This window comes from Brassica oleracea, chromosome C7 (genome assembly GCF_000695525.1).
Source record: "Brassica oleracea var. oleracea cultivar TO1000 chromosome C7, BOL, whole genome shotgun sequence".
NCBI classification, from domain to species: domain Eukaryota; kingdom Viridiplantae; phylum Streptophyta; class Magnoliopsida; order Brassicales; family Brassicaceae; genus Brassica; species Brassica oleracea.
This window is the reverse complement of record NC_027754.1, coordinates 41,233,201-41,254,753: the sequence shown is the minus strand read 5'-3', so window position 1 is coordinate 41,254,753 and position 21,553 is coordinate 41,233,201. Positions and strand designations below refer to the sequence as shown.

Sequence of the window (21,553 nt, the reverse complement as noted above, 5' to 3'; positions counted from 1 at the left end):
CATTCTTAAATATTTTTTGAATAAATAATTATTTTTAAATTTAATCAACTGAAAATAATATCCGTACAATTGTGTGAGTCAAATTCTAGTTTTATTGATGCATGTTATATATTAGTACTGCATGTTTTAGGTAACATTTTAATGATGAACGTTTTTAAAAATCTCCATTATTAAAATTATGCACGTAAGGATAACTCATGAGTTTTTTTTGTTGATTAAATGACGTTATGTCCAAATTTATTTAATGATATTTCATTAAGGTAACTGAAAAAGACAAACAATAAAATAGAAAGTTTAAATTCATTTAAGCATATTTCATTAATGTAACTGAAAAGGCAAATAATAAATTATGCAGTTTTATTCGTTTTAGGATATTTCATAAATGAACTGAAAAAGACAAGCAAAAAAAAAAAGTTTAATTAATGAAGTAATAACATATTCAAATGGGTACTTCTCTTTTAATAATATAGATTGTAAGTATAACTTTTATTATATAGATTTTACAACACGTACATAACCGTGTATTGTTATCAAAATTTTACTGTTTTCAACATTTTAAAAGATCTAGAAATGTGAAATGAAAATCCAAACCTCTGAGCTCTTTTTTTTTTTAAACGCAGTATCATTTTTGTCACAACAGTTTTTATCGTAATTACAAATATATACATGTATATATACAAAACTTTAAATAGCATAACCACAAACCAAACCAAATTGAACGGTGTGTTTCAAAAAAAAAAAAAAACAAATTGGACGGTGAGAAAATTTTCTAATAATTGTGACGCATTAGACGGTTTTATCGTCGCCGAGTTGGGTAGTTACGACGGGATAGAGTACGGCGAAAATTTTGGACAAGTATCAAATTATGTTTTTTTCCGATAAGCAGCAAAGATTTATTGAATCTATCTACCTATCTATTATAAAGTATTGTTTTGATCTCTCCTTCTTGCGCCACATAGGATTCCACATAGGAAAGTCGAGCTATGGCGTTGTGACACGTGTCCAGCCAAACAAAACACACCGTATCATTTAAACGTAATCAAATTAAAATGGGCTTTTTCTTGAATATTTAGTGAGCTCTTTCTTATTTAGTTTTGCGAAAGTCAAATGGTAAACCCGTTAGAGAGACTAATATTTTCTTAGCGCAAGCGATATCCAGTTTTAGGGTTCATCTTCTATTGATCTCTGACGATCTTCACCCACAATGGAGTTTCAGGAGGGTTGAGTTAGACGAATTGTCGTGAACAATCCCTATATTAAACATCGTTGTTTCGTTTTCGGTTCTTATCCTCTGAAACGTTGCGAGATTATTGATTAAACGTCATTAACACCTTTAACACATCCCCACAATTCCTCATAGCTATAAATTGGTTTCCGAAGATTTGGTGTATCGCTTACTGTAATGATATCATCTCGCCGTCTTCTCCCTGTAGGTGCATCGCTCATTGTAAATCTCTTTTAATATTCAATATTTATTCTGATGAATTCGTTGTCAACTCCAAAACGTTGAGCTCTTCTGATTGCTCTCCATGTTTCAATCGCATTTTATTCTAAGGTGAAACAAGATTGTTCCAAATCCTCTTAGTCTGGTTTCCGGCGACTCGATATCACAGTTTGGTTTCTGACGACTCGGGATCATTACTTTGACGGAGCCAGTGTTAGCCATTGTGGCAGAGAAACGTGTCGTTGCAGTGCTGACAACTATAGCAGAAGACGACATCCCTAATATCAGTCATGAGTTTGGAACAAAGGTAAATATCTCTGATACTCTCATTGTGTATAAGTTTAAGTTTAAGTTTGACTCGATAAATATCAGAGAGGGATATGGAAAACGAATATCTTGCATTTGAAAAATTTCTTATCAATAGTGTTAGTGAGGTTATGTTATTTTCAGCTAAACTCATGTGGCATTTTCACCTTTCAAAATAAGGAGTTGCGAAGTCAACAACAATTTTCGAATAACAGAGGTAGCAGCGGCAATTGTGGGGATGATTGCTTGACTTTTTGACTTTCATCGATTGTCATGCTCAAGGTACAATTTCTCAGCTGTTTTTCTAAGTTCCATAGTAATTTATATATTTTTAAATCTGAGGCAGAACATGCTTGTGGACTGTTTGTTTTGTGTGTTTACTGGTCTTTCCATTGATAAATTGGGAATCATCAATCTAGAGTGAAATAAGACTGTTTTAGGATTGCTAATGCTTATTTTAGATGCAAGTTTATGTTGATTCTAAGATTTTTGTAGAATGCATACATGGTATTTAATTAAGTGCCAAAGAAGCTGAAAAATCCTCAGAAGAGGGATCTTATGCAAGCTAAGCATCCTGGAGTTCATAGCCCGCAAATCTTGCTAATCCATCTGTTTCACACGTTTTTTAATTGATGTGTGCAAGAAGACCAGCAGTCATGGACTAAGATTCATACTTCTTCTCTATACCATCATATGTGCCTTGATAGTTTGAGATTGAACAAGAAATTACAACATTGGTTCATAGTTTGAGAAGAAGAAATATGGTGGTTGGTGACTGTTTTGTAGTTATGATAATGGAATAGATTGGACAGACAGAGCTAGGCCTGGTATTGGAGTTGATAAAAAATTTGAATTTTCTTGAAGAAATGCCTAACAGAGACATGGAAGCTGAAAAATGGATAGAAAACAGAGAGTTGTAGAATTTCAGTAGGCATGACTTGGGAAAAAAGTAAAAGGTCACCTAAATCATAACTTTGGTTATTTTCTTTTACTTGATCAAGTAGTATCGTAAAGGCTAACTACTAAAACGAAGGTATAGCTTGCTTAAATTTGAAATGAGAAATCTCAATATTATTCATATATATGTGCTTCCATCGTATTGGTTCGAGTAACATGAACAAAGAACTACATGAGATATATAAGTATATAACTATACGGAGTAAACAATAAAATAATTGAAGAAGTTAAAAAAAATGGAAGAAAGAGTTAGTGGAACTCTTTAAATTTCATAAACGCAAAACTTTTAAAGTTTTTCTTAAAATAAAAGTTATAACAATTGTCTGTGCATATAAGTCACTCACAAATGTATTCATTACCAATTTTTATTACAATTTTATGTTATAAATCTTCACCAATGTGGGGAAATAACACACTAAAAACATACATGAGATGAATATATTGAGGACATTTAGCATGTAAATAAATAATGCATTTTATTTACTTTTTTTATGAATTTCTTTGAATAAGAGATATAATTTAGTTTTACTTAAAATAATGAGTATTTATATTATCTTTACCTACTAATATTGTAATAAAATATATTATAAATATCAAATAACATATAAGAAAGGTAATAAACAAAAATATAAAACAAATAATATAAATAACAAATTGAAATATATAATCCACACGCGGACCGACCCTTTTTATTTTAAGTGAAATAACACATGTCTACAATTTAACCAATTAAATACTATAACTAGAGTTTAATTCATTTTTTTTCATTCTGCTGTTCACCTTATATATAATTTCCAATAACAAAAAAAATTAGATACTAAAATTTTTAAATTGTGTAAGCCAAAAGCAATGAATGATTTAAAATTATTTTATATTTGTCTGTAGCTATTTATATTTTTTATAATAGATTCTAAAATTTATATATTAAATAAACATACTAAATATATAATTAAAATTAAAAAAAAATGCCGGGCTACGCCCGGGCCGACCCTAGTACATCTATATATTTGTCATGGTAAAATGATAGTGTGTTAATGTAAGTTTCTTAGGGCTTGAATTTCCGTTTCATATTTTCGTGGGGGTTTTAAATGTTCAAATCTGTACACCGCTATATGCCGATTTTACAATCCCTACAGGTTTGATTACGTAAAAGGTTGACTTGTATTTTGTTTTGGTGATGATTGTTTTTGTAAATTTACTCAAGATAGCGGATTATATGCTAAAAAGTTAAAAACTCATAATTTTATATATTCTTTTTTGGTAAATTAATTTTATATATTCGTTACATACCATACATCCTTAAACTTTTAGTGGTAGTTATCCATTTAAAGAAACACAATTACCAAAACAGTCATTACTTCTAATTGATATACAACATAACCTCCGAATGACTAACTTAACGTAGCCATGACTTTGTTTTCTTAACGAGAGCTACCATTTCGCGCGGACTTTAGAAACGAGCCGCTTTTGGTTATTTCACGCAACGGTTTATCGGTATATCTAACCGTGTTATAAACCCATGCACCCGCAACCGCACCAAGAATTGGAGACGCTATGTATATCCAAATTCCTTTGTAGCAATTGTATACCATTGCAGGTCCCAAACTTCTTCCTGGATTCATCGAAGCTCCTGATACCGGTCTGATAAAAAACCATATATCAATTTAAGTTTTTGTCAAAAATAGAAGAAGAAAATATATACATAACGGTAAAATAAAAAGATGTTATAAGTAAAAATAATTACCCGGCAATAATCACGTTAAGTAGCACCGTCGACCCCACTGCTAGTCCGGCAAGTTCTCCAATCTGATTTGTCATATGGGTCTAATATTATTAATCACTTTTATTTTGTTAACGGGTCCAATATTAATTACTTTATCATAAATATTGCTGAGGTAATCATAACAACACAAATTAATAATTAAATATACGATCGAGGGCTAGGAAAAGGCTTTGGTCAAGAAAAATATAGTAAACTTGTTTTCCTAGTAGTAAAAATTTAAAATCAAAGATAAAACTATAAATTAGTGTACGTAGTCCACTTTTCATTAAAAACCTTAAAAGGTAAAATGGAAACAAAATATTAGCTCTATATTTTTTTTTGCTGAAAAGCAGACTTTACAATTTAACATAAACTTGATCTTTATAACTAAACTGAAAAGCTATAACATTAGCTAAAGTTAAAACGAACATGCTAAAAATAGCAAGAATCCCCAACAAACAGCCATCAAATTTAAATCATTTGACTATATATAATTTTGTTGAAATACTGTAGACTTTCCATGCAGTATAAGAAGATTTTGAAATACTAACCGCTCTATTGTCGGTTGCAACTCCGGAAATGATGAACATTAGGTAGAAAGTGATTATAAACTCGATCACAAACGACTGCAAATCGGATCCCGACGGTAATGTTCCGACGAACACATCATGTTTCCCACTGCAAACATTCTGATCAAGTCCGAACAAAAGCCGCAGCGTCGATCCGATCACTTGTGATATCACATAAGCCGGAACCTAAAATATCAAAGAATCATATAGATAAACTTTAGAAAATGTGGCTTAATGTCGCATTAAAGGTAAATCGGCTTTAAATAATTCCTCCCTTGAGCTGAATATGGAATTTAGTAAATGATTGATCTAATACGGATAAATTCTTTTAAAAAACTTGTCTGACAAAACTATTTCTCAGAAATTAAATTTTGAAAGATATAAAAATAAAACTGCAATCTACAATAAAAACTTTATTGGCTAGGGAAAAAATCTTTATTATTAAAATTAGTTGCGTGCAATACAATCAAGAAGACAGCTAAGCTAGAGTTATCAAACACAAAACGTCAAGGTTCTAGTTTGTTCATCAAACTCAAAATGACACATAAAAACAAAACTTGATAGGTGTTATATATTGTGTGTATGTGTTGACCTGTTTGAGAGGGAAACGGCCGCAAGATGCGAACGCAATCGTGACCGCCGGATTGAAATGAGCGCCCGAGATGTGACCGAGAGAGTAAACAAGAACCATGACGGTGAGTCCCCAAACGATGGCGATCCCCGGAAGAGTCACGGCTTTGTCGTGTTGGGCGTTTACAGCCACCGATGCACAACCGGCGAATATCAAAAAGTACGTTCCAAGAATCTCCGCCATCAACTGAAAACAGAGCAATTGCAACAAAATAAGAAACAGAGTAGTTTCATTGAACAGAAGAAATTTTCATCGAAAAGAGTCTAAACACCAGAAAGATCGGTGAAAGATTTTTTTTTGTTTTTTGTTTTTTGTTGTTTGGGGATTGAGAGTAACAGAAATGAACACCTTTTGTAAGAAAGGGACAGAGAACGAGAGGACAGAGTCTTGTTTCTTCATGGATTTTGTGGTATGAATAGCTTCTTTTTGTTGTTGTTGAAGTTCAACTTCTTGGTTGATGTTCACCATCACTGCTCCTTCTTTGGAGTCACCATGGCCGTTTCCCGAGATCTCCGCCATTACGTAATTTTTTCTCTTTCAGAACCAAAGAAGAAAAGAAAAACAAAATCTTTGAAGGACCGTTACGACTTGTGTGAAAGAGTTTGGTGGCGATTATCTCCAATTTATTGACAAATCGTCAGGGAGAGAGAAAGAGGTTGGACTTTTCACATTTTATTAAATTAATAACCGATGATATGTTATGCTTACTGCTTAGTAGGAAACTATTGCACATGTATCTTTTTGACCATTATTACTTTGCCTTCGTAAGAACTTAACATTTTTTTTACGACAATAACTAAAAGCATAAAACTTAAAATCTGATAGCAGAACAAAAACTCCTGGTATCCACGTGTAAGCTTTTCCGCTATTATATTTGGTGCTTTTGATATATGTCTGATCTTTAAGCTAAGAAAAAAAATCTTTATGCGTCCAAATTCCTCCATAACTAAAAAAAAATCTTAACATATTTCTTGGAAGTTTTTGACAAAATAAACAAATATTTCTGACTATATTACATTTTTGTATATAATATTTTAAAATAATATCGTCTATTTACCTATATTTCTTTTGTTACTTTACCTATATTTATTAATTGGTTACTCTATACATTCATGAATCTGTTGTTATTTATGTTTACGTGTAAGTTTTAATATCTGTAAATATACTTTTACATAATTTCTCTTATACTTTCGTAAAGTAATCTTATTCTCTAAATTCTTGGTATATAATTCCTATACTAGCAAAAAAGTGAATATATCTGATCTTATCCGTAAAAGCATATTATTTCCATAAGTTGAAAAAGAAAATCATTTACTTTTTATCCACATCATGTGGTTAATGTGATCGTCATAGCATTGATGTGGCATTTATCCATGTTTCCGAGCGATAAAGTTATGCCAGGTAATCGAGTTTTAAATTATTGGATAGGAACTTTCCATAAATTATCATTTTTCCTAGTTATTTTTCAAAAACTTATATATGAAATTTAATGTCTTGCATGTTGTAGTGCTATAACTAGATATAATAATAATTAAATATCTGAATCCAAATTTTGATATAAATCCGTATAAAAATTTATGAAATGTCATATAACAGCTTAAGAATAATTTTTTTGATACTTATAGAGTTTTTTTTTATAAAAGACAATCGCATTCTTCATTATAGGTGTTTTCAAAACAGGAAATATAGATTGGTAACCTGTGGTCAAGTGGTAAAAAAAAAAGTTTAGGACGTAATCACATTTTATGTTTGATCTACTTGTCATGCAAAACTAAATCACCCTACATAGATATGAATTACTGTTTTTCGGTCCATTTGAATATTCGGAAGAAGATGTATCTGTAGACTGCATCTTTCATCCGAAGATTAGGTATGTGTCTTTAATACACTCTGGTTTAACTTTTTTTTTTCAAAAAAAAAGGAAATATATATCACATCTCTTTTATTATTACATAATTATAAAATATTATTGATATGTTTAAAATTATGTATAAAAGTCAATATGAATCTAAATTATCTAATTTATAAGAAAAAAGCTCCAGTTTGGATTTTGGAATAGCAAAACATTGGATGCTCCAATTTCCGATACACTGCTCATTTCTCCGATCAGAAGTTGTTGGATGTTGAGACACCCATATTTGATCGTAGCATATAGACCCATTAAAAATACATTTTGGCCATACAAACTTTATGATAAAAAAACATCTATGAGAAATTAAACAAAAGTGTTACAAAAAAAGAGAAATTAAACAAATGTCACTTGATGGAATTGATGAAGGCCTCTTCAAGTCTTCAACTACCAACCGAAAATATGGACGCATGGTTGATATAAAACAAACAGTACAAGAGTTATTACAAAATTTTTTTTTTTTTTTTTTTTTTTAAACTAGTTATTACAAAAGTTAAAAGTTATTTTTGAGTCTAGATGCCGGCATAACTTCTATGTTCGGACCAGACCATATCGAATTTCACCTCAGAATTCAATTTCCAATTCTATGTTACGGTCTTATCCGTCGTAACATGTGACTAACTATAAGAATGAAATATGTGCTATATATATACCAAAAAGACTCTTCTATACAGTTCACAACTTTGGATTTAACTAAAATCTTAGAAACACTTTCATGAATTTTCACCAATCTATACTTCTTGTCTCCCAACCCGTGCTTCAATGTATATATATATGTGATAGACTGGTTCAAATCATCACATATACATCAATAATTTTTAAGCTTAGCTCCACATGTGCCAAAAAGTTGGAGACGTATGCCTACGGTGACAAGAAAACTAAGATACACGATTGAATAAATGAGAATATTTCATTGTATTTGTATGTGAGAACATCCATTGTTATTTTTTATGCGTCTGTGATTTCTCCCGGATTTAAATACTTCGGACATACATTGAATTTTGTATGGATAAATCATATGAGATATTTTTTGACTTTTCGATTGTTGGACTCATTGTGTTCCTATGGGAAGGGAAGGGTGACTTAAAACTCCAGAATACAAACTTGTTATATAATAATGGTCATGAGCCACGGATCACGGGAAATCAGTTTTAGTATTATTAGTTCGTTTTAAATTTAGTCACATGTTTAGTAACTAAATCATTCAAGATACGCTAAATTTCTTCTTCTTTTTTTTTAAACGTTGAAAGTTACTAAACCACATAGTATAAGCAAAAAAATTGAAACTATAAAAGGAAGATAATCAACCATAAACAAATACCCCAAGATTGGAGCCATAAGGTGATAAACTTCAGGTCCCAGCACATATTTCCTTATGAGAAAGGGAGAAGCAAGAAACTTAAGATTGAGGGTCCTTAAGTTGTTGGGATAGTAGCAAAACCTGTCCTAGACATACATATGAAAAACTAGCCTATAATCCCTTAGAATTAAAAAATAATTTATGTAAACATAAATCTCTAATTTTTTTTAAAAAACATTTACTAAATTTGTTGATGACCTTCATTCGGGTATTTGAAGGTTTTGATCCGGTTTCAATTTTGGGTATTTCTGTTTCGGTTCGGTTATTCGGTTTATGTTGTTTTGCCTAGGCTAATTACAGTGTCAATTAAAACACGTTAACAACCATTTTCGACAGAAACTGGTATTCTTTTCACCACTAGGAGCACCTCCATCGACAGATTATTGATGGGTTCTAACCAATTTTTAAAAAATCAAAAAAATCAAGAAGAAAATATTTGTATCAGAATAAGTTCTTGCAGAAAATATTTTTGGAACGTTTTAGACTCTTCAGTACAGATGTCCTTTTTTAATTGAATAACTTTTTTTTATAAAATTCAAAAATTAAAATAAAAAACTAAACCATTATTAAAGTATTAATATTTTTATCATTAAGAAACTAAAGTGAGTACCTCTACCATTAGAGGTGCTCTAATAACTCCATGCATTTATTTTATTTTAGCATATGATAAGATTATAAGTAAAACGTTTCATAACGAAACTATCTCAATTAAGAAAATAATATAGATTGATTCATTTGATTGGCATACAATGTCTAGAAAGAAATTTCATAAAGATGGAACGAGTGAATATCGTCAGATCAACGGAATTATAAGTGAAGAAAGCTAGAAAAAGGGATGAATCTATTGAATGCACAATGTCGTGGTGATTTCATGATAATTATGTCACAAACATTTCAATAATAGTAATAATGTTACTCATATCACCATCTAAAGTTATTGGTCGAGAAGATAACTAATAATATTGTCATTGACATAATGCACAAGTTTCTTTTAAATCGAGACTTTGACTATTGCGTCGTCCATCGAGTTTGAAAGTTTCAGTTAAATAGTATTATTATTATTATAAAAAAAAACTTAACAATAACAAAGACTTTATCATAATTATGAATTTTATGATGAGCATAATGAAAATGTGTACTTTAAAAGTGACTATGGTTATAGTATTTTTCAGTGCGCATGCAGAATCTTTAACCTCCCACTATTTACATTTACCTTCAACGGAGATCCCATTCCCACGTGACTATACATTTGGTTTTAGAATAAAATGGACTATTTTAAAAAGCTAGTATTTATTTATTAGACGGATTATTAATTGATTAGACCCCGTCACATAAATACTATGTCTTGTTAACTCAACTGCAAAAATACACAAAGTGAAGTTTATAGATCACCTAGAAGTTGTATGTTCGAGACTTCGAGTAATCAATACTTTATTATGTTATGGCGTCGGGTTTGAAAAAAATTACGAGTTTCGGTTTAAACTTTAAGGTAATAAAAAACTCACCAAAGGAATATGAAAACAAGTTCTGTATACATATGCTATCAATTTTATATATATCTGAAGATATTATGACTTTGTAATTTGTATACATTTTTAGCTAAAAACCCAGAACGACAAAATCAGAAACATAGTTAGATAAGTGATAAGCTCACAATAAAATAAATATATGCATATTTTACCAAAATAAATAAATATGCATATGTACATTGTTGGATCACTCTCTTCCTTAAGAGTTAAAAGTACTGCTTCATATATGCTAAATTTGACTAACCAACACAATATAATAACCGACTTTAAATGCTACGGGCACATACTATTAGTTACTGAGAGCGTGATTAGTGGAAGTACGAGAAGGAGTCTCTCATATTAAAAGTAAGGACATGATTAACTCCGGTCTTTTAACCGGGATTCTTAACTCATGATTTAACATTTTTTTTATTTTTGTTTTATTTTTTTTTTACACTTTTCGGTTAAAAAACGGTTCTTATATCTCTTATTTAAAAGACAGTTCTTAATTTTTTCTAAGTTAAAAATTAAGAAAAATTAAAAATCGTCTCTTAACCGAAGATAAAAACTCTAATTAAGAGACTAGAGATAACCAGGTCTAATAAGAGATATGGTAAATAGATGAGAAACGTTTTTTCATGATGAGACTTTGAAGAAGATATGAGAGATGATCTCTCCACTTGCCTCATCCTGAGTGGTTACTTGTACTTTTTAATATAAAACAGTTAAGAGATTGAAGGTGAGAGACTTACCGTTAATGGTGCTCTAAATGCTTTAATCCTGTGAAGATCTTAGGCTTTTTGACTCTATAGCCAGAAACATAAAAGGGGTTAGTTAAGATTTCATGAGTTTTGTGGCAGACAACGACTTATTTACTAGACATTGCTGTTTATGATTCTGTGTTGAAATTAATTATCTACTGTCGTAGAAGTCGTAGTATAACTTAATCACGGTTCCGTAATTTATTCGTGGGGTTCTTCGACTGCCAGAGTCAAATCCAAGTATGCTCTATGGTCTAGAGTTTGGATTTTAATGTAGCATGACTAGTTTTTCGAAAGTCACAAAAGAAACGTCATGTATACGTACCTCCACAACAATCAATCCGTCATATGAATTCATCTAGTAGCGATTGCTAGGCTAGATGCATAGGTCCTAATATCTCCGTTTAATTTTAAGATGTCAAACTACTTTTAAATGTATTCCACTACCCTACATAAAATCCAGTATACCGTATCTTCAATTTATAATTTCACTTTGCCAAAATTCAATACGTAGTAGCAGTAAAATTCTTTAAACACAACAACTGGAAATGCTAGTTTTCGTCATTTTTGTTTGTCACCAGTCCCCAATCTATAGCTACATTCTACAACATGAAGCAACGCTACTTAGTGGAATCGAACTCGTGTGGGGTGACCGCAAAGGTGGACTTTTTAACCTTGGACTTTTTCCTAATTTTCATCATTTTATAACGCAAGAAGTAAACTTAGTTCCTATGTTAAAAAATGTGATTTTACAAACTTAGATCTTCTTGATAAGTTAAAAAGGAGGCGCTGGCATAATTGTGAAAGAATATAACGACAATTATCTCAGATATAAAGAAGCAAGTGATCCTTGTGGTTTTTTTCAAGATTGATTGCTCCCATATTTGCGAGAGATATTATCGATCGTCTAATAAGTGTATCCCAAACCTGCAAATATAAACACAAGATAAGTACTTATATTCTCTAATAAAAAGTGAATTTGTATCAGTTTCTTTTGAATTGAATGTTAAATTGAATTCAAAAAATATCCTTATTACTAGTGCTTCCTTTTTTAAGTTCTTCTATACAAAACTTTGCTAACAAAATACTTTGCTTCTATAACTTCTCATTGCTCTATCTTTGTCTAGTGGCAAACCAGAATCTCAACCCTCTTTCTAGGCCATTATCCTTCATCCTCTTCATAATGGAAAATTTATTTCTCACAGTTTTATCAATCATCTTTGTCAAAAGAGCTGTTGGAGAAGCTGTCTCTCCATGCCTTCTTCTATTTCTCTCCCTCCAGATGCTATGGACTGTTACTTGGAAAGCATATCTCACAGTGTATAATTGAAGTTTATTCTGGCCCGAGCTCATGAGGAACTGCAGAATCTCTGACCAGCACTCTGTGGATTGGATCCAAGCACACCTTTCACTAGCTCTTCCCATATTTGTTTTGAATATGAGCACTCAAAGAAGAGATGTCCGACCGTTTCTAATGGCTCTTGGCAGAAGATACATGACAGATCCACATTCCCATTCCAATTCTTCATACGGCTTCCCGTTGACGATCTATCTCGAACTGCTAGCCAAACCAAAAACGAGAATTTTGGTGTTGCATTCTTGAACCATACTGCCTTATGCCATTCATTCTCTCTATGCTTCTCCCTAGTGATATGTCACGTTTCACTAGTAGAAAACCATCTCTTAAACTTTCCACTGCCATTTTTCCATAGTGAGAGATCCTCTTCTCCTTGTACCATTTTCTCTTTTATTTTCACAATTTCCTCTTCTATATCATTTAGAACCTGAATTCTTTGGTTCCTCCTTCTATGGTTTCTGCAGTCAGCCACCTTCGCATCTACAGCTATACCCATATCAATATACCCTCTGTTCTCTAAAAGATCATTCAAACAGCCAAGATTATACCACCTCTCATGCCAGAAAGAAGCTCTTCTTCCATTACCCACTTCAACCTTATATAACTTCTTTGCAATTTCTCTATATTTCAAGATCTTCTTCCACATCCAAGAACCTACAGACGCTTCTCTAACTGTCCAGAACGATTCTTTCCGTATGAGATACACATGTATCCACGTGACCCATAGCGAGTTAGCTGAAAGAATTCTCCAAACAAGCTCCAGCACACTTACTATATTCATTTCCCTCAAAGATCTAATTCCCATACCTCCTTCCTTTTTCATTTTAACGACCTCTGTCCAGGCAATCTTTTCTTTTTTGCTGTTTAGCTCCGGCCCTGACCACAAGAAAGCAGAACATAACCTTTCAATTTCCTTTATGCACCCACTAGGTAGTCTAAAGGCTGCCATCCAAAAGCTTGTAAGGCTAGCAATGACTGAATTGATCAGTTGAACTCTTCCAGCATATGATAGAAAGCGCCATGTCCACGATCCAATTCTCTTCCTAATCTTCTCTACCAAAGGAAGAAAATCCGTTACCGTCATGCATTTTGTCAATAATGGAAGTCCCAAATATCTAACAGCGAGCTTTCCTGCTTCAAAAGGGAAATGATTCAAGATTTCCTCCTGCTTTTGAGCTGTGAATCCTGCCATGAAGAGAGTGGACTTCTCTAAACTGATCTTTAGCCCTGACATTTTATCAAACTCCTCAAATACCTCTAGGATCCCCTCAACTGATCTCTTCGTTCCCTCGACAAATACCATCAAATCATCAGCAAAACATAAGTGTGTAAGACTTATGTTTTTGCATTTAGGATGATATCCTACAAGTCCTTTCGCTGCTGCATCATCAAGCATTTTCGAGAGGACATTCATACATATAACAAATAGGTATGGTGAGAGAGAACATCCCTGCCTCAATCCCCTCCGACTTTGAAAGTATCCCGCTAGTTCTCCGTTCACTTGGATAGAGAAGGAAGCCGTTGTAACACAGAGAGTGATCCAGTGAATAAACTTCTCAGGCAGTCCAAGAGCTTTTAATGTGTTGAGAAGAAAAGGCCATTGTACCGAGTCAAACGCCTTGGATATATCAATCATCGTAGCACATCTTGGAGATATTGTCTCTTTGTGATAATCCTTCACTATCTCTGTTGCCAGCAACACATTTTCCATCAGAAGTCTCGCTTTTATAAATGCTGACTGATTACTCGAGATACATTGAGGTAGGATCTCCTTCAGCCTGTTTGCTATAATGTTCGATATCACCTTATATAACACATTGCAACAGGATATGGGGTGGTAATCTTTCATACCTTTGCCTCTTCTTTCTTCGGTATCAGCGCTAATATAGTTGAGTTTAATCCCTTCGGCAGAAATCCCTTGATGAAAAAAGACTGGACTGCTATGGTGACATCATCTCCAATGACTGACCATGCCTCCTTAAAGAACTCAGCCGTGTATCCATCAGGTCCTGGTAACTTACTTCCCGACATGTGGAATAAGACCTCCTTAATCTCTTCTCTTGTTACTTCCTTTTCCAACTTTCCACAATCCATACTGCTGCATTGAAACCCCAATAATTCTCTCATCCTCTCCACTGTTGCTCCTTCAAAATCATCCGGTATTGTAGTCATAAACTCAGTAAAAAATCTCTCTGCTTCCACCTTAATCTCTGCATCAGTCTTTGCAATAGTTCCATCAGACCTCATTATTTCTTGAATACTATTTCTCACTTCTCTGACCTTTATTGCATTGTAGAAAGATCTATTATTGCCATCGCCAACTTGCAGCCAATGCAGTTTTGCCCTCTTTTTGTAAAACTCTTCCTCCAAATCTGCTAGTCTTTTCCACTTATCATATGCTTTCACTTCTTCGCGTATAGCATCTTGATTTGGTCTCTCTACTGTAGCTTTCTACTTATCACATAGCTCTATATAAGCTTCTCGAGCTCGTTTTGGTAAGTCCCCCAGCTTCTCCTTACTCAGCGTTCTCAAAGGCTGCTTCAAGGCCTTGAGCTGTTTTGTCAGTCTAAACATTACATAAGTGGAATGGACCAAAGCTTCATTCTCTCTCCAATGCCTTTCCACTAGAGGTATGAACTCTGGCATCTTTGCAATTGGATTTGAGAACTTAAATGGTTTCCTCTTCTTCTCTTCATTCACTTCAAGCTGAATCCTACATCGCAAGTGATCTGAGCATCCCCCTGGCTCAAATACACAGTACGCTTTTGATGAATTCAGCCATTCTTCATTTATCAAAACCCGATCCAATTTTTTACAGATTAGACCTTCTTCTCTTTTGTTGCACCAAGTGAATTTTGGTCCTTGATACCCCATGTATCAGTTTCTTTGTGTTAATCTATCTACTCACATGTAACTTTCCCTTTGAGCCACCGATAGCGAGCAAGAAAGGGTTATCCACTGAGAAGGAAATGGAGAATACAGCTCCCTGTTGACAAAATCAGAATGGTTAAGGAATACATGGCAAGTTTCCTCCGATCAGAGATTAACTATGTACCAAGAACGCAAGTTTCCTCCGATCAGAGATTAACTATGTACCAAGAACGCAAAATACCAAGGCGGATAGCCTCGCACGCAGTGCAAGGACACAACCGTCTTTCGTTGTTCACATGGATGCAGATCTCCTGATGTGATTTACAGATTCAGTATGAGTCTGTAAAAGTCGATGATAAAAAAAAAGGAATACATGAGTAAAACATATATATTTTATGTTCGATTGGTTTTTACCACTTTTGGTTTGTGTGAATAAATGCATGAACGCTCATTGTTCGTAAGGCCCCAAAGTTTTATCGTTTTATCCATCGAACCCGTAGCCAAAAGCTGTTAATCACAGATCATAAAAAAGTGAGAACTGATTACAAAAACAAAATATGAAATGCTTAAGGACAGTAAGAGAGAGATATATAAGTACATTGGGTGCGGAAATGTTGCATGAGATGGAGGAGACTCCTTAGTCTTAAGTCAGAATCTAAAACCTGACTGTGCGGCGCGTATATCAAAAACTTTCATGGTTCCATCCTCAATACTTACCTAAGAGGAACAGTTGGTAAGAAAATGTTTTAAAATGACATAACACCAGATTGTCTATAATAAGAGCAAAGGGAAGTGAAGCTCTCACCACAGAGGAATGTTCACTGTGGGGATTCCAGGCTAAGGTTTCAACATCAGTCATGACAGACCATTTGAAACCCAAGTGTGAAGGTTGTCTTCCGTCTTTCTGCAACAATAATATACAAACTCATGTTAATGATAAAAAAATTGGAACATGCGAGATAGAACATGGAAGAAAGGAGTTACCAATACAACAGTCTGATCAAACGACCAACTGAGAAGCACTTCTGGAGCATAATGGTTCCAAGCAACCGCTTGAACCTGTGAGCCAAACAAAACAGTAAACCATTAGGATATATGTCTCAGAACTAGCACTATGTATGAGTCATGTTCTTATCTCTTTTGTGTGATGTTCCATAGTAATCTTACATTGCCATAGAATTACAGACGAGTTTGATGAGTCACACCTGCTTCTTAATCTTTTCTTTCTTGCTCTTACCTTTCTTATTCTTCTTTTCCTTACTAATCTTCATCTCCTCTGTTCCTCCTAGTTGTACACAAGGTAGCACCTCGTCCACCTACATCATTAAAATAACCTTATCAGCAGCACTCTCATTGTTGATCAGATTAAACAACATAAATACAAAGATAGTTTACATACAACGTCAAGATCCCATATCTCTATTGTCGGTGTTTCCTTTGATCCAATAGCTACAAAGTTCCCTGCCAATACCAACGCAAACAACAGCATGGTAAGAGTGATATATCCTCCATAGCAAGAATAAATCTAACCTTTTTCGCCTCCTCTGAGAGGACAATAAATCCAAGCAGTACACAATGGAAACTCCGGTATAACTATGTGATGATGAACATACATGTTCGGTGACCCATTCGATGATTCCTATTACACATAAACCTGAACATACATATTCCTCGTACACATAAACCTGGTCACATAGCTTTCATATGATCCCCCAATACTAGACATTTACACCTACAGAAAACGAGTAGGATCCAACTCATTACTTGGATAATAAAGATCCCTAAGCCCAGAGTTGAAGAATTGAATGTCTAAGTCCAACCCAGCAACAAAAAGAAAGGCAGCTTTCAATGTGGAAAAACTCTGTTCTCTACCAAAGAGGCAACAAAAACTGAACATACCATCATCCTCTTCATCATAGTTATCCATGTTGAGCTCTTTCAATCCATCAGCTACCTCATCAACCTCCATCGATATAGAAGCCTTCTTTCTATTGGAAGATTTACCAAAACCTTTTGCTACGGCTTTGGCATGATTAACTTCACTAATCTCATCTCCATCTTCTTCTTCTTCTTTTTCATCCTCGTGACTACCATCCACACTGTTCCCAAGTAAACCAGTTTCATATCATCCTGTTTCATAGCCATTTTATGACCAAGCACATGACCAAGACAAAGGAATCTCCTCCATCTCATACAACTTTTCTGCACCCAATGTACTTCTATCTTTCTTTCTTACTGTCCTTGAAGCATTTCATATTTTGTTCTCACCATTTAGAACTTTGCCTCTATGCAATTTATATGGTAATCTAATAACAACGATGTGACTACAATGTCTGAAGACATTCCCGCTAATGTTTACAAATTATTAGGCATTAAAAAAGATTATATGCGTGCGTTACTGCATCAATTAGATGTTCTAAATCTTTTTTTATTTTTTTTGAATAAGTGAGAATGTAGGTTGTTTTGGCTTGTTCATTTAGATTGGTAGAAATTTGCCTTTCGCTATGCTACTTACGAGACTTATAGGTTAAAAACTGTTTAGAGTTAGATAGACCAATCCAGAGAAGTTTGGGATATTTGTTCCTAATCATGCACCAAACTTTTTTTTTAAAAAGAGACTCTAAGCCATCTCTTCATAACGACCCTTGAGAAACTTGAGGTAGGACAAAACCAATCGAGTATGATCCGTAAGATAAAGCTCGGTTTGATGTCATCAAATACAACAGTGTTCCTAAATAAGTTTGTGACACTGCAGTTAACTCTTGAAATATTAGTATTTTGTTGGTTTTAGAGAAAAAAAAGAGTTGACATTTGGTGCTTTAATTTTACAGGCATACAAATATTTCAATTTATATAAAAAAAAAGAGTTTTGAAGTGTTACCCAAAAAAAAAAAAAGAGTTTTGATTACCCTTCAATATAATCAGATACTTATATATGTGCGTGTGTGTGATAGGGGTTTAGGACGCCTGTCCATAAAAGATTTCAAAAGATATATATGATCTTGTGACTGAATTTGGAAAATTAATTATAAATGATCAGAAGTTCTCATATACAACAATGTATTTATAAAAATATGTATATCAGTTATTTGTTATATATATATATATATATATATGTATTAATATTTTTTTTTTTTTGAAAATAATTAGACAATATATGTATTAATATTAAAAACAAAAAGATATCATATAAAAGAAGGATCAATCAAAAAGAAATCCAGTGAGATTTATGTCCCGCCTCGGCACCGAAAAATTGCAGAGCAACCACGACGGTATTTGTTGGCAGGGACAGGAGGTCCATGAGGAATCTGACATCCCGGGGGAAGATTAAAAAGACGGCATTTGTCAATAATTAAATATTTACGGATTTTTTTAGCATCTGATTGCTCCACAATCACAGCAGCACAAATCACCAACATTAATATCACAAACGCCTTCATTTTCTCTTCTTCAGGGAATATGATTGATCCTTCTTATTTTTTATTTATTTTGGTGTGAATTAGTTGAAAAGTGGGTTTATTTATACACACAATGAATTAGAGCGTACACTAATTTTGGCCAATACATGTTTAGAAAATCCACAATCTAAATTAAAATTGCTAAAAATGAAAACCTATGATCCTGAATCCAAGGTTGTGTTTGGTTTTGATTCCTTCTTAGTAATATGGTAGATATAAATTTTTGTTGAAATATAAAATTTATTAGATTAAAGAATATTTGCAACATCAGAAACTATAAACGAATGAGATTGGTGAAATACAAAACCCTTCTATGCCTCAAAAACTACTCTATAACATAATTACTCTATAAGTTCGCCCTAGGAAGACTCTCCCAGTCCCAGTTATCGAGGCGTCGTTTGCTCGTCCCCTCTCCGACGCCGGTGGAGTCATGGCTCGCCGGCGTCGGCCCTCTCAAACTCTACGTCTCTCTCTCCTCTTATCCTCTATCCGTTCAAGCTCTCTGGTTTCGTCCGTCTCCTTGTCTTGGTCGGAGAACATTGTGACTGTTTCCGGGGGCTCGCGGTCTATGTTCTCGGTTTCCTCTTCGGCTCACCGCATCACGCTTACCGTTCTGTGCCTTGTTGGGCTCAGATCTGTGAGAATCAGCTCCCGTTTCACCGTCATCTTCATCGCTCATGTTCATGCTCTCATCGTCTCTCACGCCGTCGACGGTTCTCCGTTGAGACCGTCTCTCAAGGTGAGCAGGGACGACGTGGTTAAGCCTTTCGGATCGCTTTCCACTAGATTCGTTATTTTCTGGGGGGTTCCCCACATTTCCTCTGTTACTGTCAGCCACAACCACCGTGACTCACCAATGCTCTGCAACTGCAACTCTGGTTTGACAGCCGGAAAAGCCTTAACCTTCGAGGTAGTCACATCTCAAAACCCTAGATCTATGAAGCACCATTCCGATCTACCGCCGTCCCCGCTAGTTATGGTGTCTGCTTGTTTGTTGTCTCATCGAGGAGGAGAGCTGCTCCGACAAGCCTCTCCGTGGCGACTTAGATTGATTTCAAAAGACCGGAGACCAGCACCAACACTGACCCCCTCATCTGTTCCGCTCAACCGTTGCTGCTCCCTTCCCGGCGACCCGAGCTCCTGTCAACGTCAACGGAACAGCATCGCTCAAGCCTGTGAGATGGGCCTATTTGCTTGTAGATTGGGCCTGGTGAGCCTTCTAAATTTCATTCAGTCTCACAGCATAGTTTCAAAGCCCATTTGTTTATGGGGTAGGCTGGTCTACTTGGCCAGTTTGCTAAAGAATTCTGATGGGTTCATCGGGTTGTTTACCGAAACCAATATGCTTACAATGTCATACCTCTCTTTCCTGAAGAGAATACTAGTTGTTTTTTTACCGGTGGGTTCACTGGACTCGTTGTCATCTTCATCACCATACTCATCACCATCATCATCATCATCACCTGCCTTCTCTCGAAGAAGTGTTTCCCCTTCTGCCCATGTGCGAAGGTGTATTTCCAAGTCTATAACCGTCTTGCTATCTTGTGGAGCGGTCCGTTCGGGGCCTGAAAATGCAGCGGATCTCGTTTCGACGATATTCCGAGGTGCGAATTGGATATCAACGTCACTTTTCAATGTGACTAAATTTCAACCTTTCGGCTCTGCCGTGAATTTGACGCATTCAAGCTTTGCTATGAATTCGCTGTCTCTTTATTTTAGAGGTTTCTCTAAATCTATCGTTTGTGTTGTATGGTTTTATGTTTGTAGCTTTATGAACTCTTGTAGTCCGAGACTTTAAGTTTTTTTTTTAATGAAAGTGGTGTTCCAAAAAAAAAAACATAATTACTCTATAACATAAATTCAAAGAGGTGTTAAAAACCATAAATTCAGCGTATGTTATATCTTTTAGGAGAAACAGAGCAACAACTTCAGTAAATCCTCGCGGTTGTTTCCAAAAGAATTAGGAAAAGATGGAATCATATTTCTCAATTCCTTACGTATCATGGCGGTAATCTGAGATAGAGAGTGGTGAGGTTGCTGATGGCGTTTACCATTGGTTTCCACGGAACCAAATAGATCACAACTTCGAAACTGAGCCGAGCAAGAAGATCGAAAGTAACTGATGAAGCGGAAGCTATGATAACACAAAGATCTTATTTAGTGTAAGAATATCTAAGATCAATGTCTTCATAATTTCGTTGAGATCACCAATGATCTACCGAAAACAAAGAATAAAAAGAGAACTCTCAATTTTATTAATCAAATTATTTACTGAATACAAACTTAAACTTCAATGGCTATCTTTATATATAAAGTAGACTTTTTCCCTTCTTCCGACAAGTGGCAGGGGGGTTTGCTGCCACGTGTCATTTTTTTTGTCTTTTTACATTTTAGATCATTCTTCTTTTAGATTATTGCAATTTGGTTCACTATTTTCTAATTATACATTATCTAATCCTTCTCACACTAACCATCATCATTTGAATTTTGCTAATATATTTTAATCTATTTTATTGTTCAAAAAATTGCAAAACGAATAAAGAAATAAGTAAAAAATATAAATGTACTTTAAATATTTAATTTATTCGCAGCTAAAAATAACATAAACTTTCGTTATTTTATTATTTTTTACTATTTTCTATTATTTCATTTACAACTAT

The 21,553-nt window shown here is 34.2% G+C and overlaps 1 protein-coding gene and 1 pseudogene across 1 annotated transcript; both read right to left on the bottom strand.

Moving 5' to 3' along the window:
* Positions 1–4,003: 4,003 nt before the first annotated feature.
* LOC106303566 (aquaporin NIP1-2-like) lies at positions 4,004–6,334 on the bottom strand. Its single transcript, XM_013739833.1, has 5 exons — positions 6,018–6,334; positions 5,631–5,855; positions 5,021–5,224; positions 4,452–4,513; positions 4,004–4,348 (listed from the first exon to the last, which is right to left on the bottom strand). The coding sequence occupies exons 1-5, from the start codon at positions 6,186–6,188 to the stop codon at positions 4,129–4,131; spliced, it is 882 nt and encodes a 293-aa protein (XP_013595287.1). The 5' UTR covers positions 6,189–6,334; the 3' UTR covers positions 4,004–4,128.
* Positions 6,335–12,069: 5,735 nt separating this feature from the next.
* LOC106303316 lies at positions 12,070–17,623 on the bottom strand (annotated as a pseudogene).
* Positions 17,624–21,553: the final 3,930 nt, after the last annotated feature.